At 34.1% G+C, this 15502-nt stretch overlaps 1 protein-coding gene across 2 annotated transcripts; it reads right to left on the bottom strand.

The window, feature by feature from the left end:
- Positions 1-2530: 2530 nt before the first annotated feature.
- On the bottom strand, positions 2531-3974 carry LOC148172243 (pseudouridine-5'-phosphatase-like). Of its 2 annotated transcripts, none has more exons than XM_088038627.1 (5): positions 3830-3974; positions 3395-3781; positions 3133-3351; positions 2853-3085; positions 2531-2811 (listed from the first exon to the last, which is right to left on the bottom strand). In XM_088038627.1, exons 2-5 carry the CDS (start codon positions 3450-3452, stop codon positions 2638-2640), a joined length of 684 nt encoding a protein of 227 aa, XP_087894753.1. In that variant the 5' UTR covers positions 3453-3781; positions 3830-3974; the 3' UTR covers positions 2531-2637. The 2 variants fall into 2 exon arrangements, with proteins under 2 accessions (XP_087894753.1, XP_087894754.1); XM_088038628.1 differs by having other exon boundaries at positions 2560-2795; positions 3830-3971.
- Positions 3975-15502: the final 11528 nt, after the last annotated feature.

The following is a 15502-nucleotide window of genomic DNA, read 5'->3' as shown; positions in this document are numbered from 1 at the left end:
TTTTCCAATTGGTCCTCTTTCGGCATTTTTTAGATTCTTTAGATTTTTTAGACTTCTTAGACATTCTGTAGACTCTTGACACTTTTTAGACTCTTTTGGCTTTTTATATTTCTCAGACATTCTTTAGACTCTTTAGGCACTTTTAAATCTTTTTAAGATTTCCTTCAGGCATTCTTAATACAATATTTAGACTTTTAAGACAATTCTTTGACTCTCTATGACTCTTTGGATTCTTTAGTCTTTTGGACACTTTAGATATTTTTTCGACTCTTTAGACACCTTTTAGACTTTTCCGATCGGTACTCTTTAGGCATTTTTTAGATTCTTTCGACTTTTTAAACTTCTTAGACATTCTGTAGACTGTTTTGACTTTTTTTAGACTCTTTAGACACTTTTTAGACTTTTTCGATTGGTACTCTTTAGGCATTTTTTAAATTCTTTAGACTTTTTAGTCTTCTTAGACATTTTGTAGACTCTTGACACCATTTAGACATTCTTTATTAGTCTGTTTTTAGACTCAGTTTAAGCATTCTTTAAGCAATATTTAGACTTTTTGTACATTTTGAAGACTCTAGAGACTCTTTAGACACTTTGGACGCTCTTTAAACTCTCTAGATTCTTTTAAGAATACTGTTAGGTATTTTGAACACTCTTCAGACACCTTTTTTAAGACTCCTTAGACATTGTTTAGACTTTTTTAAGACTCCTTTTGGGCATTAGACTTTTTAATCTTTCCATGTCTCTTTGGGTTTTAGTTTTTTGGACTCTTTAGACAGTCTGTAGACTCGTTAGGCACTCTTTTTAAACTCATAAGACACTTTTTAGATTTTTTAGACTCCTTAGACATTCTTTAGACTCTTTAGACATTCTTTAGGCTCTTTAGACATTCTTTAGAGAATTTTTATACCCCTCAGACACTCTTTAGTCTTTTTTAAGATTCCCTTCATTCTTCATACAATATTTAAACTTTTAAGACAATCCTTCAACTCTCTATGACTCATTGAATTCTTTAGTCTTTTAGACATTTCACACACTCTTTGGGGTCTTTAGGCATTTTTTAGATTCTTTAGACATAGACTTTTTAGATTTTTAGACACTCTTTTTAGACTATTTATACACGCTTTAGATTTTTTTTTAATTTCCTTTAGGCATGCTTCAAACAATGTTTAGACTTTTTAGACAATCCTTTGACTCTATATGACTTTTTAGTCATCGATTCTTTACTCTTTTGACCACTTTAGACACTCTGTAGACACTTTTTATACTTTTTAAAATACTCTTTAGCCCTTTAAAATTAATTTAAAAACTTCTTATCCATTTTTCAAACAATTTTAGACTCTTTACAAACACTACATTTAAACACCCCTTAGGCACTCTTCATACAATCTTTAAACATGGGCTCTTTAGACACGCTTAAAGACCCTTTTAAATTTTCTTTATACTCTTTAAAGGATCAAAGTAAAACAAAACTTTGTATTAAGATATTAATAGTTTAAACTCCATCAGAAATCGTTAGGTTCTTATTTAGATTCTGTACACATAATTACTCTTTAGGCTTTCTATAGTTTAAACTCTTTAAACCCAGTTTAGAATCTTTGGACTTTAAATTTTTAGACTGCTTTGATTTTTAAAGACTCTTTAGTCACTGGAAAGACATTCTTCAAACAAACTTTAGACTCTTTAGACATTTTTGAGAGCCTCGAAGTAAAACATTTTTAGACTGTTAAGACTCCAGAGACACTCTTTATGCTTTAAAAACTCTGCAAGACTCTTTAGACATTATTTAGAAATTCTTTATAACACTCAAAGTAGTACTGAAAGTAAAAAAATCTAGAGACACTTTTTTGATCTAGAGACCTTTGGGATTTTAGAAACTGTTAAAAACTCCTTAGAAAACCACAAAGAATCTTTCAAACATTCTTTATATTTTATTTCTTTATAATTTATATAGATTCTTTTAGACACTTTAGGCTGTTTGAGACATGAAGTAAAAAATTCTTTAGACTGTTTAGACTCCATAGAGACACTTTTTAAATTACTTCACTCACTATCTTTAGACTCTTTAGATTTTAGAAACGCTTAAAAACTCTATAAAAGCATTCTTTAAACAAACTTTAGACTCTTTAGCAATCCTATTAAACATTCTTTAGATTCTTTGTGTCCTCTAGAGAATTTTTAGAGGATCTTTATATTCTTTAGACACTTTAGACTATTTAAGACTCCTCAGGGGTTCTAGAAGAACTGAAATTGTTTAAATTCTTATTTGAATTCTTTAAACACTTTTTAGACTCCTTAGACAATCTTCGGAATCTGATTATGCATTCTTTAAAGAATCCTCAGATTCTTTAGACAATCTTTGGGGATTCAAAGTAAAAAAATCATTAGACTATTTAGACTCTATAGACTCTCTTGAGAATCTTTAGACACTCTTAGACTATTTAAGACTACTCAGACACTCTTTGAAGACACTTTTTAGATTTTAGAGACTCTGAAAGACTTTGAAGACATTTTTTAGAAACTCAAAGTAAAATATTCTTTGCACCATTTATACTCTTTAGGCAGTTTATAGTTTACAATAATTATTACGTGTATTTGGTGGTAATGATTGCTTAGTTTCACGGCGGCCTTCCTGCAATATCAAAACGCCGGCAGCCCAAAAGCTTCCGGTTTAAACTCCTTCAGCGAATTCAACACCAAAGTCGCAGGCTTCCTCAAACTTTCCGGGACCTCAGGTTCGGGAACTAAGACTACCTGCATCCCTGCCGCCACGGCGCCCTTGGCACCATTGGGAGCATCTTCAAACACCAAACACTAATCACAGTTATAAAGGAGAAAGTAAAGAAAGTAAACACCTGTTCTGGTTTGGGGTTGTCATCAAATCTAGACGCACAAACAAGGAAGATATCCGGCGCTGGTTTCCCATTTTTTACCTGTGGGTCAGAACTCCCACACACAATGTGGTGGAAGAGACCCATGAGTTGAAGATGGTCTTGTACCTTCAAGACGTACATGTCTTGACCGGAAGACGTCGCCACGGCGATCGGTATCTCGTGTTTGTGAAGGTGTTCAATGAGTTCTTTTGCCCCTGAAGATGACATTAGTATAGTGGCGACTTTAGTCGATCTCAAGTACCTGGCATCAGGGTTGGGTGCTTCAAGTACTCTTTTACTTTCTCGTGGTACATTTCAATGAACTGGTCGGAAGTTATCGGTAGATTCATTTCTTTTATAGCGATTCTGGCAGTGTTGGGCTCCGTCGTCCCCAAGATTTTTAATTGGATCTCATTGGTGTATTCTTGGTTGTACTTGGCGGCAATGTCACCAATTGCCTTCCTGTAAAGAGACTCGGACTCTGGAAGTTTCAATGAGCTCTTCATTAAACAAGTTTTATTTACCTAGGATTAGACCATCCAAGTCGAAAATTACGTGAGTCACTCTTTTGAACGACATCATGCTATAAGGTGAAGGTGGCGACTGTCTATGGAGGTGACCTTGTCTATGAGAAACCGATAACTGGTCGAGTGGGAAATGAGCGCGCCATGATTCTATTTCAAAACAGTTTTTTGCAGTGAAAAACTGTGACGTTGTTTACCAAAGATTTTAGATAAGATGTATTGTTGGTTGCCTGAACACAAAGGAAAATTTAAGGAAAATTGGACCAAAAATAAACAAACGTGCATTGAAACTGTAGTTTTTTGTCGGAGTTTGTTTTGCCTTAGCGCTTCTGCTTTGGTTTTACATGATAAACTACGTTTTGAAGATTTGTCTTCACTTTTAATAGCCTACAAAGAGATACGTAAATTTGGTTAAAATTCCGGGTTATTATTTACCTTTCCAATTGTAGTTTTTGATCATTTCATCATTTAAAAACTTGAGGTTATGTTTACACAGTTTTGACAAGTGACAGATAAAACACCAAATTGCTTCCTGGTCATTTTTGCCAAATATGTTGGTAGTGTCTCTCTGGAAATAACTGCGTTTTGAAGATTTGTCTTCACTTTTAATAAAGTAATGCCTACAAAGAGATACGTAAATTGGGTTAAAATTCCGGTTATTATTTACCTTTCCAATTGTAGTTTTTGATCATTTCATCATTTAAAAACTTGAGGTTATGTTTACACAGTTTTGACAAGTGACAGATAAAACACCAAACAGCTTCCTGGTCATTTTTGCCAAATATGTTGGTAGTGCCTCTCTAGAAATAACTGCTCAATTCTTTGCAATTGTAATTCTCACCTAAGATTCTCACGATTCAATGAACCACAAGACATCAATTTATCTGTGTCGTGCAAGCGAGTTAAAGTTTCGTAGTTTTTTTAAAGTAATAAACGGTTTGATTTAGTGGGATCAAGAGTAATGTTGGCAGTGCTGCAGGCAACCACAACGCTAAAGGCAGTCTACAAGTTTTCTCCGCAGTTAATTTGTTTCTCCAGTATCAACGGAATTTGCAGTTTTATTTCAGTGTCTCGCCACAATTTCGATTAACTCGTTAGTGCAATTTAAGAATAATTGAGGGCATTTGTCTTCAGTTTTGTTTTTGTTCGGTGACAAACGATAAAGGTTATCGTAAAGCATGCTTTAGAGTTTTAACCGTTTTTCGCCCGGCTTGTTTGAAAATGTTTGTTTTTTATCGTTGTTTGTGCAAGTGCCAAGTTCAACTGAGAATTTTGGATGTTTAAGGTAAAACTAACAGTTTAAGTTAATTCATTCTGTTTTTAATAGTTATTTGTGTACCAAGGCCAAAAAGCGTGTCTTTTTCGGCTGAGCCTTTTTTTATGGCCGAGGCGATAGCCGAGGGCAAAATGGCACTTTTTGGCCGTGATACACACTAGATTTTTTAGGCGACATCATTAAATTTACAAGTTAATTAATTTTTATTTATGATTTATTGATTTAATCATTTATAACAACTGAATAATTGTAAATATTTATGATTCCTTCAGAAAAGTTCATATTTTTTTTATTTACATTTGCAGTTTCGGCATGTTTTTTATTTTCAAACACGTTTTTGTTGCACTTTACAGCAGTTTGTCGATTTGATTTTACCCAAATAATGATAAAATTGGGGGTAATATCGGTATCTTAATGTAATATGCAAAACTATGGGTAGATGGCGCCACCATTGGTCGGCCAAAAATGTTTGCGGCCAGAAAAGTCTTACTTTTAGGTCGCTCTTGAGGCCTAAAAATTCCATTTTCAGTTTAAGTCGCCTAAAATTCGTTTTTTAAACTTACAGGGGCCTCGTTATTCTCAAGGACCAATTTTGGTTACTCCTCAAAGGCTAAAATGGGGTAAGTGATAATTCTTAAGGCATTTTTTGCGACGCAATGTTTTATAGTATTGTTGTGTACCGTTGTGTTTCTCTGTTGTGCTTTGAATCTAAACTTCATAGAAAATGCTAATAGTCGCATCCCCACACCGTCTTAAGGGAGAGTTATGAGATGTGACTAATTGATCATATGAGAATGAGGGTGGCTAGAATTAATTACAAAACCTCCCCTCTAGCCGCTAGCCGCAAAATTTTTACAAAAGTGAAATAAGAAAAAATATAACACGTATAAAGACAATAGTAAAACAATATATGAAGCATCAAATCTAATAGTAGTGATAACTAATATAAAATATACAAAAATTGTAATACGACATTAAAAAATATAAATAAAAAATTTGAGAGATAAAAAAACAAATAAGTCATAATTAATACAAATAACTTGTGATAGAACTATGCTAAAAAATATATATACAAATGACATTAATTCAGATGTAATTATACAATACATAATGTAGTCATAACATCGAAAATAGAAAGTACATAATGTATTTAACTTATTAATTTGATTCACAATCAGCGTTATGACAGTAAAACACTCATTGTAATTTGTAATGAAAATAATTGAAACGAGGATCAATTCGGATGTGCAAAAAAAATCGTAAGAATTAGAAAAAAAAATTATACTTCGTTTTCTGATTAAATTGTCTAAATTATATTTCTTTAAACGATTGAAATGAACTTTTTTGCACAAAACAGCGCCGATTGCATTTTGACTCGCGTCTGTAGTCACTATAAATTCTTCAGAGTAATTGGGGTATTGTAGGATTGGCGGATTTATCAATTGCATGACCCCTTATTTTACAATATCGACAAAAACTATTATTAATATTTGGATTTTGAGAGAAATTATTTTGTCGATTTGAATTTGTGAAAGGTCTTTGATTTGTGTTATTAGAATTATAATTAAAATGATTGTTGTGAGACCTTTGATTTAAATTATTAGATTTTTGAGAATCTTGCAATTTACCTAGCTGATTTTTCTTCCTTAACTGCAGCCTCTATAGCTTCATGCAATTTTCGAAATCGCGACGCTTTGATAATTAGTTTAATTGGCTCATTCAGACCTTCTACAAAGAAAAAAAAACTAATGGCTGCCATTGACTGAGTAAATTGCTGAAAAAAAGTTATAATTTCAACAGAAACTGAGAAAATACATGACAAAGTTGACCAATCACAAGGAGGATACACTCGCGAGTTGCTAAGAGACCAGTTTAAGTTTTCTCCTTTGAATTTTGTATAAACAATCAGGTCCACTGTAACTTAATTGACGTTAGAATGACAGGCTTTAATAAATCTAACTCATATTGAACTTAATGTGCAAAAACGGCTCAGCGTGCTTGAGGGATTGACTAGAGGGTCGAAGACCACTGGTTGACGAGCGTTGAATGGCAAGTGACACGGCGGTAGGACAATTGACACAGTGGAAAGCCAAGTGTGTCAACGGCGTTTCTTTCGGTTTCCCTCACTTGCTGGTTCCTAGTTGGTGTTTGGTGTCAACAAATATCTTAACACGGTCCAATTCATAATAAAACCCAACTTTAGATATAAACCCTTCCTGTCTAAGACATGTTATTACTGACTTCATTAATTTAGTGAAGATGTATGGAGCGCAACTAAGACCAAAAGGCCATTAAACTTAAAACGCAATTTTTTTTTGCAGCTTTTTACAATATAAATGAGAAAATATGCATCTTTTAGATCGATTGTTGCAAAAAAACATTTTTTAGTGATTAGTCTTGCTACAGTCCTAGTGCCTTCAAGTTTGAAGTGTTTAGTTTTAAAATGTTTGAGAGTTGTTTTTGTGGTTTGATGTTGCCTCCTGGCCACAGATTCTCTGAAATGCAAACTCCACAATGGTAAGATCTTCTCTTTCCCCTTGTTTGTTCAAAATTAATGCAAGGGTTCTTCCTATTGCAGAGATGCTTGCACCAATTTCGGATTGTAGATCTTGCAGTCTCTTGTCTCTACGACGCACAGAGTGGAGCCGCGGCGGGAAAAAATCATTTTTTAAAGGTTACGTTTTCCATGAATTGATCTACGTACTTAAGACTTAATAAGTTATAGAATAGAATTATAATAACAATTTTTGGATTGAAAAACGTTTTCTATGTGTAAATTCGACTTGAAGTTGAGAAACCGTAAATCCGGCTAACATAGCAGCATTTTCCAGGACTTCCAGGACACTTAGGGATTTCCTAATTTATTTGCTCTTCCAAAATTACCCAAATCTTAAACACTCTCAATTATATCAAATTTTAAATTATAATCCAAACGTTTTTTATGGATACCTTTTTTCTTTACTAAAACGGTCATGCAAATTTTTCCACACTCTTTTACATTTTTCTAAGGTAGTCTCCAGGACAATGCTTATCTCCTCCCATGTGTTTTCTTTCACTCTGGCATCTTTGAAACTTTTTCCTTCATATCGTGTATTTGGGGATGGGAAGCGATTAGCTCAATTAATAAGCCTAATTCGAAACCTTTAAAATAATTTAATCGTCAATATTTGTATGAAATTATATTTAAGTCCCACATGTGTTTCGTTAAAGTAGGGTGGAGGATTTTTTTTTTGAGTCCCTGTTGTTTTCATGTGCTTGATATATATTTCATATACATCCTTTGTAAATTAGCAAATTTTTGCATACATTTTTCAGCTCCCTATTGAGCAATCTTTTGCCAAAGGAGACTTTTTGAGTTTTTCGATCATTAAAACGGTCATTCTAAGTAGTTTTGGGGCTTAAATATAAATTTGTTGCATCTCTTAAATTAAGATTGTTGTCATTTGGTTTAACACCATGCAGATCTTTGGGTGCAGGTGTTTGCTCTAACAAAAGCGCTTCTGCGTACTTATCAGCTGCGGCTGCATCTATGAATACACAAAAAACTATTTCTATACAAGTTTTGAAAGAGAAAATGCAAATTAAAATAGTTTTTAAAAGAATACACTCACCATTCAACAAAATATTCGCCTCTTCTACAGTTACAGAGGCTGCCAAATTTATACCTTTATGGTTTATGCTGATCTCAACTAATTCACCCTCCATCTTACAGCTAAAGGAGAATTAATTTTTATTTAGGGTAGGCTTTGACAAAATTTACGTAAGTCGAGAAAAAATTTGACAGTAGTTTGACATTTGTCCTTTGATTCAATACATTATTGATTCTGGAGAGACACACGATACATTTTCTCTTATTTGCACCTCGTAATGTTACATATTTTCATTAAAAAATTGAGGTTATATCAAAAACAAAATTTCACTCCGACATGACTTCTATGTTTGTCTCTCTCTTTCATGGCCTACCCTAAACCAAAATTTTGTGGCTCACATGTTATAGAGTAATATAATTTACAAATCAACTTGCAGCTTTCAGAATTATTGAGGTTATATACCAAATAGGGGAACTAGGGGCATGAAGAGAAAACAACAAAAAACTGCAGTAAAAATCAATTAACATAATGTTTTTATTTATTTATGGTACACATGGGGATTCTTTATGCTCCCATTAAACTTTTTTTCACTCCCGACGCCTTTTTATTTTGATCAGTTAAATAGCCGCTCAACTGATGACGCAAATTTTTCATGACTCTTCGTTTCTTCTTGTGAATTGTAGTTACATTTGCATTCAACACAAACTCCTAGAATGTTCAAATAAAAAGTTGATGCATAAGATATTGAATTGAAACTCGATGTAAATTTAAAACAGCAAGGCAATTTTGTTGTATTAAAAATTTTTTTGCGAAACTATCCGTCCAGGAAGTTTTTATTTTCATGTATTTCCTTCCGGTTTTCTGGCGCAATTGTTTCCATTTATCGCTTGTAAAATATAAGGAAAAATAATGAATGTCTGTATTTATTTGATAGATTCGGTTTTCAAAGTCAGTATCATTCTCTTTCGATTCGTCTTGAGAATCATTATTGTCTTTATCATTTAACGGTACATTAAATTTGGTACCATAATTTACAGTATCTTGATATTTGCATAAGCGTAAAGCACCTGTATACAATTTTTTTTTGATGTTATTAGCTTATATTTAGAAATAATGGTTGACCAAATTTCATTCATTCATTCACTATTCGCCTGTTCTACAGTTACAGAGGCTGCCAAATCTATTACCTTTGTGGTTTATGCTGATCTCAACTAATTCCGCCTCAGTCGACGATTCCATCGAACAGCTAAAGGAGAATTATAATAATATAGAATAATACAAGGTGTTTATAAATGTTTCTAGCATCAAGGGTGGCTCTGGAATTCTTGCCATGCACTATTTTGCCGCTTTGTTTTCATAGTGAATATAACTATCTTGAAAATAATGTATAATGTTATTTACGTCAACGAAGTTTCAGTTACAGTTTTGTGTCCAAGTTTTTCAGGTTTTAAACCACAATTAGAAAAGTTTATTTCTCAAAACTTTCTGTACTCCACGTTTGAGGTTAACTGCAAATGTCAGTTGAAAAATCGCAACCCACATTTGTAATGAGCGGCAAATGTCTTTGACATTTCATAGCCACCCTTGATGCTAGAAACATTTATAAACACCTTGTATAATCTACAAATCAACTCAGTACTCACCAAACTTTGCAGCTTTCAGAATTATTGAGGTTATTTTTCCGAATAAAAATTTGAGAAATTTTTGTCAAATTGACGTTCAAGGTTTGTCACAACTAACCTTTAAAATTTGCGGTTTGGAGTTTATTCTCTTCGTTTGGCGTATTGTTACTGCGCAGAATTGTGAAATTTTTTGTAAATTAATTATATTAAGTAAAATATTAAGTTCTTCAATGAGAGACAAATTTCGTGCTTCAAAGTATTATTATTATGGGCAGACATTTAAAATTATCATTAATAAATTTTAGTAGTTTTAAATTTGGTCTCTCCAGAACCTTTTTGCAGTCAATTATACTGCGATTCGCTTTTCAAATTTTGTATTACAGGGTTTACAGTGTCTATGTTTTTATAATAAAATAATGCTGCCTCCAACCGTGTTCCTCATCGAGTTCTGGAGGCAGGGGCAAGCCCGGACTCAAGCAAACTAAAAACAAATTCTGCAAAATATGGCTAAAAAAATTCCTATAGGGGAAGAGTGGGCAAAACGGGGTACTTAGTGTCTAAAATGCTGTACTTATTTTATTTTACCATTAAACATAATTTAACCTTTTTTATAACAAAGTTTATTTATTTAGTTCTATTTTAAACATTATTACAAAGAAAAAAACTGAAGGCTACATACTAAAACATTTTTTTTTAAATACGTTTCATTCACCCCGTTTTGTCAACTAGTTTGGGTAAAATGGGGTACTACAGTGGACAAAATGGGGTGGAGCTTTTCTATGCGCAATGATCACAAATATAGTAATCATCTTCTTCCTTTAACAAGGCACAAGCTTCATGAGCCCATTCTTGGCAGTTGTCGCATTGAATCCAGCCTTCGCCGCCCTTAGAATTTGAAAAATCTTCTTTACAGATGATACATTTAACGTTGTCATCATCTTTTTCGTCATCTGAAGAGAATTCATACATCCTTTGCCTTTTGCCCTTTTGTTTACAACTGCCAGCTTGAGCTGTCTTATTAATAGTTGTCCTTTGCGAACTGTTGTTCTTGCCACAGGGCGTGTCAAAAATTCGTTTTTTAACTACAGTTTTCGATTGCTCAGAAGCATATAGCGTTGAGGCTGACTTTAATTCGTTCAAGTATGGACTCTCAGTTATAATTGCAGTTTTACCTCTCTTTCGCTTGGATTTGTTTGTTTTTTGTGGTGCCTGTGGTAGTGGCATGATCTCATTGGGAGATACATAAGTTGAGGTACTTGTGCTAGGTTTTTCGGGGGTGGAAACCAGCGATTCTCCAATTCTTGATCTGCTAGGTCCTGGAATTGGACTGTTTGGTGGTGTAGTTGAGGCTACCTTTTCTAGAGCCTCATAGCGTTGCGTTTCATTTTGTGCATCTAAAGGGTCAATGTCTGCTGGATTGTCCTGACCAGTAAACTGTTCATTATCAGTGGTCTTGGATGCCGCAAAATCAAGTTCGGTGAAAACCTCTCTATTTAAGGGATAAATCCCCGTTTTGCGAAAGCCGTTGATGGCAGTTTCCATAGTGGCCGTTTTTAAATATGCCTTGCCAAAGAGTGCCCCCACATCATCTTGTGTTACAACTCTACCAGGATGCACACGCAACCAAGTATCTATTTCGTGGGAGTACCAATCGCTTAAGGGTTTATTAAAGGATACATCTAGCGGCTGTAATCGATGGGTACAGTGTGGTGGGAACACAGAATATGCACGTTATTTTTGCGGGCTAGTTCTATCACCTGAATGTTCTTGACATGCGTGGAGTGACCATCCAAGAGCAGAAGGACTGGATGTTCCTCACTGGGCCGTGCATGCGATATAAAATGAGTAAACCAGTTGATAAAAACGTCCGTCTGCATCCACCCACTTGGATGGCAGGCCAAAACAGAACCTGGTGGTGTGCTATCCATTAGTGACATCTTTTCCCGTTTTCGAGGAAATATTATTAATGGGGGAACATAAGTTCCAGCCGCAGAAAAACAAATTTCTAAAGTAATTAGTTGTCCTCTTTCAGCAGGTGTAATTTTTCTCACTTGACGCCTGCCTTTTAGAGCTATAATTTTTTTCATGCTCTTCTGGACTGTTGTGATTCCTGTTTTATCTACATTGTAGATGTTATGAGGGGCAAAATTGTAGGTGTCCATTAACTAGAGGCCGATGTAGGTTCTGGCTTACGCAGAGTAATTTTTTGATGTCTGTGGCGAAACCCTTTGAACCAGTCTCTTCCTGCCATTTTTAATTCTCTATTGAAATGGTGTTTAATATTATTTTGTTCCGCATATTGAAAGGTCAATTCTCTGAAATCTCTTACTGTTAAACCAAATAATCTTGATTCCAAGAATAGCACATGATTCGCCAATTCTTTTTCTTGGGCAAATGTAAATACAGGTTTATAGGCACCTAGACCACCCTTCCTACTAGCTTCCTCCACTGACATCCCAGCTTTAACTTTCTTCATTCTGTTTTCTAAAGTTGTTTGAGGCACAACGAATAGATGCCTTACAGTATCCAATTTTATCCTCTAATATTGCATTTAAGGCACCAGCCATAGCATCACTAGCCCAGGATTAGCGGTTTGTCTTTCTTTTGTAGTGGGCCATATTAAACCTATTGATGGCAAAGGGAAACAAAAATATAAATCAAAGTATGAAGGCTAAAATGGGGTACCCCGTTTTAGGCTACCCCGTTTTGTACTAATGCACATTTTTGCTAACTCAACAGATACTTTTTTTAATATGAGGAAACTGGGTAAAATAATTGGTTCCCAATGAAGTCAACAAACTAATTAACAATTGTAACCACTTACCACTTAATTATTCCTGATATTCTTTAGTTATTTTCAAATTTAGTTTGCACATAAACTCGTTGCGACAAGTACCAAAATCAAGAATGTGTGCTAAAGAGTTCTACTTTACTAACACTAGCAATATTTTGATTTCATTTTGTGCTATTCTTCTATAGATGTCGCTCGGGAGGGGCGGTACCCCGTTTTATCGCCGTACCCCGTTTTGCCCACTCTTCCCCTACATGCAAATATAAAAAACAATAATATAACAAAATTTTTAAGAAAATTCTCAACAAAAAATACAGTGTCATCGGAGGAGGAACTGCTGGTTTCATCCTCAGTTTTCCCTGAAAGAAATTATGATTGGGTCAACTTCGTTCAATTTGTATACATGTTGACATGCCGACTTCAATTTTCCACAGTTATTGATTCCACGATGAACGTCATTAAAGTTGAAAGTCGTGTTTTTTGCGGCCACGTTGCTTTTCACTTGTGCCCAAATAAACTCAATGGGATTCAAATCAGGATGATATGGGGGTAATCGTAGAACTTCGTGACCGACAGCTGAAAACAAGTCATCGATTTTAAAGGTTTTAAAAGCTGCTTTGTGGTGTTTAACCAACTCGTACAAAATAGGCTTCAACATAGAAGGATTTGCCTTTTGATTTTCAAAAATGTTGAATGCCGAGGGCAAATTTTCCATTATTTTGATCAATTACGTCTCTTCGTTTCATATTAGTCCACCACACCTTGATACTCTTCTACTGGAAGTTGATTTTGGTGGATCAGAAGGTTGTTTGTTCTGACATCTAAAGATGTTGAACTCACCGTCAATCTCGTTTTCATTTCCATGAATCGCAAGTGGGTATCTGTAAAACTACATCAGCGCAACTTGCTTTGCTACACTAAAGAGAGTTTTTCACGTTGATTGGAAGTACTCGTACAGTAAAGTTTTTAAAAGCCCATGCTTCAGCTACCTGCGTAATTTTATTTACGTAGTCACGAGGGCCAAATAGGAAGTTTACTTACGAGCGTTGTTGCAGAATTGCCTCCGTTTAAATCATTTCGATTTAGTGTTTCGCCGATAAAGAAGTACCCTGGAGTTAAGGGTTGCAAATCGGAAGGATTGTTGGACATGGGAGAAAAAGGGCGGAATTAAGGCCAGATTCAATCATTTTCGTCTCTAAATTTACTCGTTTTGAATGGAATTATGTCGATTTTTCAGCGGCTTTATGCATTCCCCTGAAATGTGGAGCTCTTGGTGGCTTAAACTTCCACGTTATTAATTTATTGTAACGCTAATTGGTCTATAATCTCGGATTGAAATGATTTTGCAGTTAACAGTTAACAAGGACTTTTTTTCAAATTTGAGTTTGCACTTGTATTTTACGATTTCAGGAACAGTATTCTTGTCGACAGTGTAATAACTGTCATTTTCTGGCATGTCGTCATTGATAAAAGTGAAAGATTTTTCGTCATCCATGACAATTGTGATGTTTTAGCGCAGACAATTTCGCCGTAGTTTCCTGCATTTTCTTGGAACTTCTTCTAGGGGCTTTTGTGTGTATTTTGCTGTCTTTTGTCTGAAGTTTTTAACATTATGTTTCTTGACAATATTTCTTATGCTACCACGGGAAACGTTATACTTTACGGCTAACTTACGTTAGTCAAAAGTGTGTTGTTTTTTTTTTATTAGCCACCTATTTATATTCATTCTCACAGCTTTAAGCCCACCAGTTAAAGGTTTTTAAAGCGAATTTCTCATATTGGCCATTTTTATTACTTTTTCTTGTTCATTTTGGATACTACTATTTAATTTTGACAACAAAATGCTTCTTGCTTCTTGCAATGCTAATGCATTTTTTGTTTTGCCGACTTATTAATTCGGTCCTCGTACCAATAAGACAGCATCTATCGAATAAACATTGATTGCATTTTGAAATGTTCTAATTAAATTTTCACATTAATTTAAAAATTGGTTTAGTTGATGGGGATTAGAATCTTAATAGAATCTTAATAAAGGAACATTTATTTGATTTGTATTTGTTTCTGTTTCTGGCATATTGTCAGCAATATTAATAGATCTTAGCTGAATAATCAAGTTAGCTAAATCTTCGAAATTATTGGAAATAAACTAAATAAACTAAATGAAAAAAAAAACGATATAGTCACCCTGTCTGGGAACAATTTTTTCAAAAGTTGCTTTTATCAAAAATGTTGATTATATCGAAAAAAAAAATTAGTCTTAGTAGACAAACAACGAAAATTTAACAATAAAAGGCAAGAAACAAATATTAAAGAAATACCTTGCAAATACTAATATAGAAAACTACGAAGAATACCAATTGTCAAAAGCAAGAACACACGTAAGATAAAACAAGAAAAGGAAAGAACGTGGAAAAAATTTAAGAAGAAAATAGCAGAAACATCCTTCAGAACGATAAACACTGTCTCTTCTGTTTTTGCATCTTTGACACGGTTATTTTACGTACTGACAGTTGATGTAATTATATCGAATGACAGAAACTAAATTAGTTGACAATATCAAAGGTTGTTTAATCAAATGTTTTTCATATCGAAGGTGACTATATCGAATGTTCACTGTATTAAATTTCTTAAATAATATTTAACAAAACTTATTAAACTAAAAGTTAAATCTTTACAGTCTTTTTATTGTCCGGTTTCTTTTTGTCAATCGTCTCATTTCTTTTTTGTTTTTTATTTATATCTCTAACGAGCTCATTCTTGTACGTGGAAGCTGGAAGTATTGCATCGATTCTGCATTTGAAGTTCTAGATGGCGGAACCTCAGTTATTA

This window comes from Gnatocerus cornutus, chromosome 6, assembly GCF_029298725.1.
Source record: "Gnatocerus cornutus isolate USDA-ARS CGAHR chromosome 6, icGnaCorn1.1, whole genome shotgun sequence".
Classification (NCBI taxonomy): Eukaryota; Metazoa; Arthropoda; class Insecta; order Coleoptera; family Tenebrionidae; genus Gnatocerus; species Gnatocerus cornutus.
This window is presented reverse-complemented; position numbering and strand designations above follow the sequence as displayed.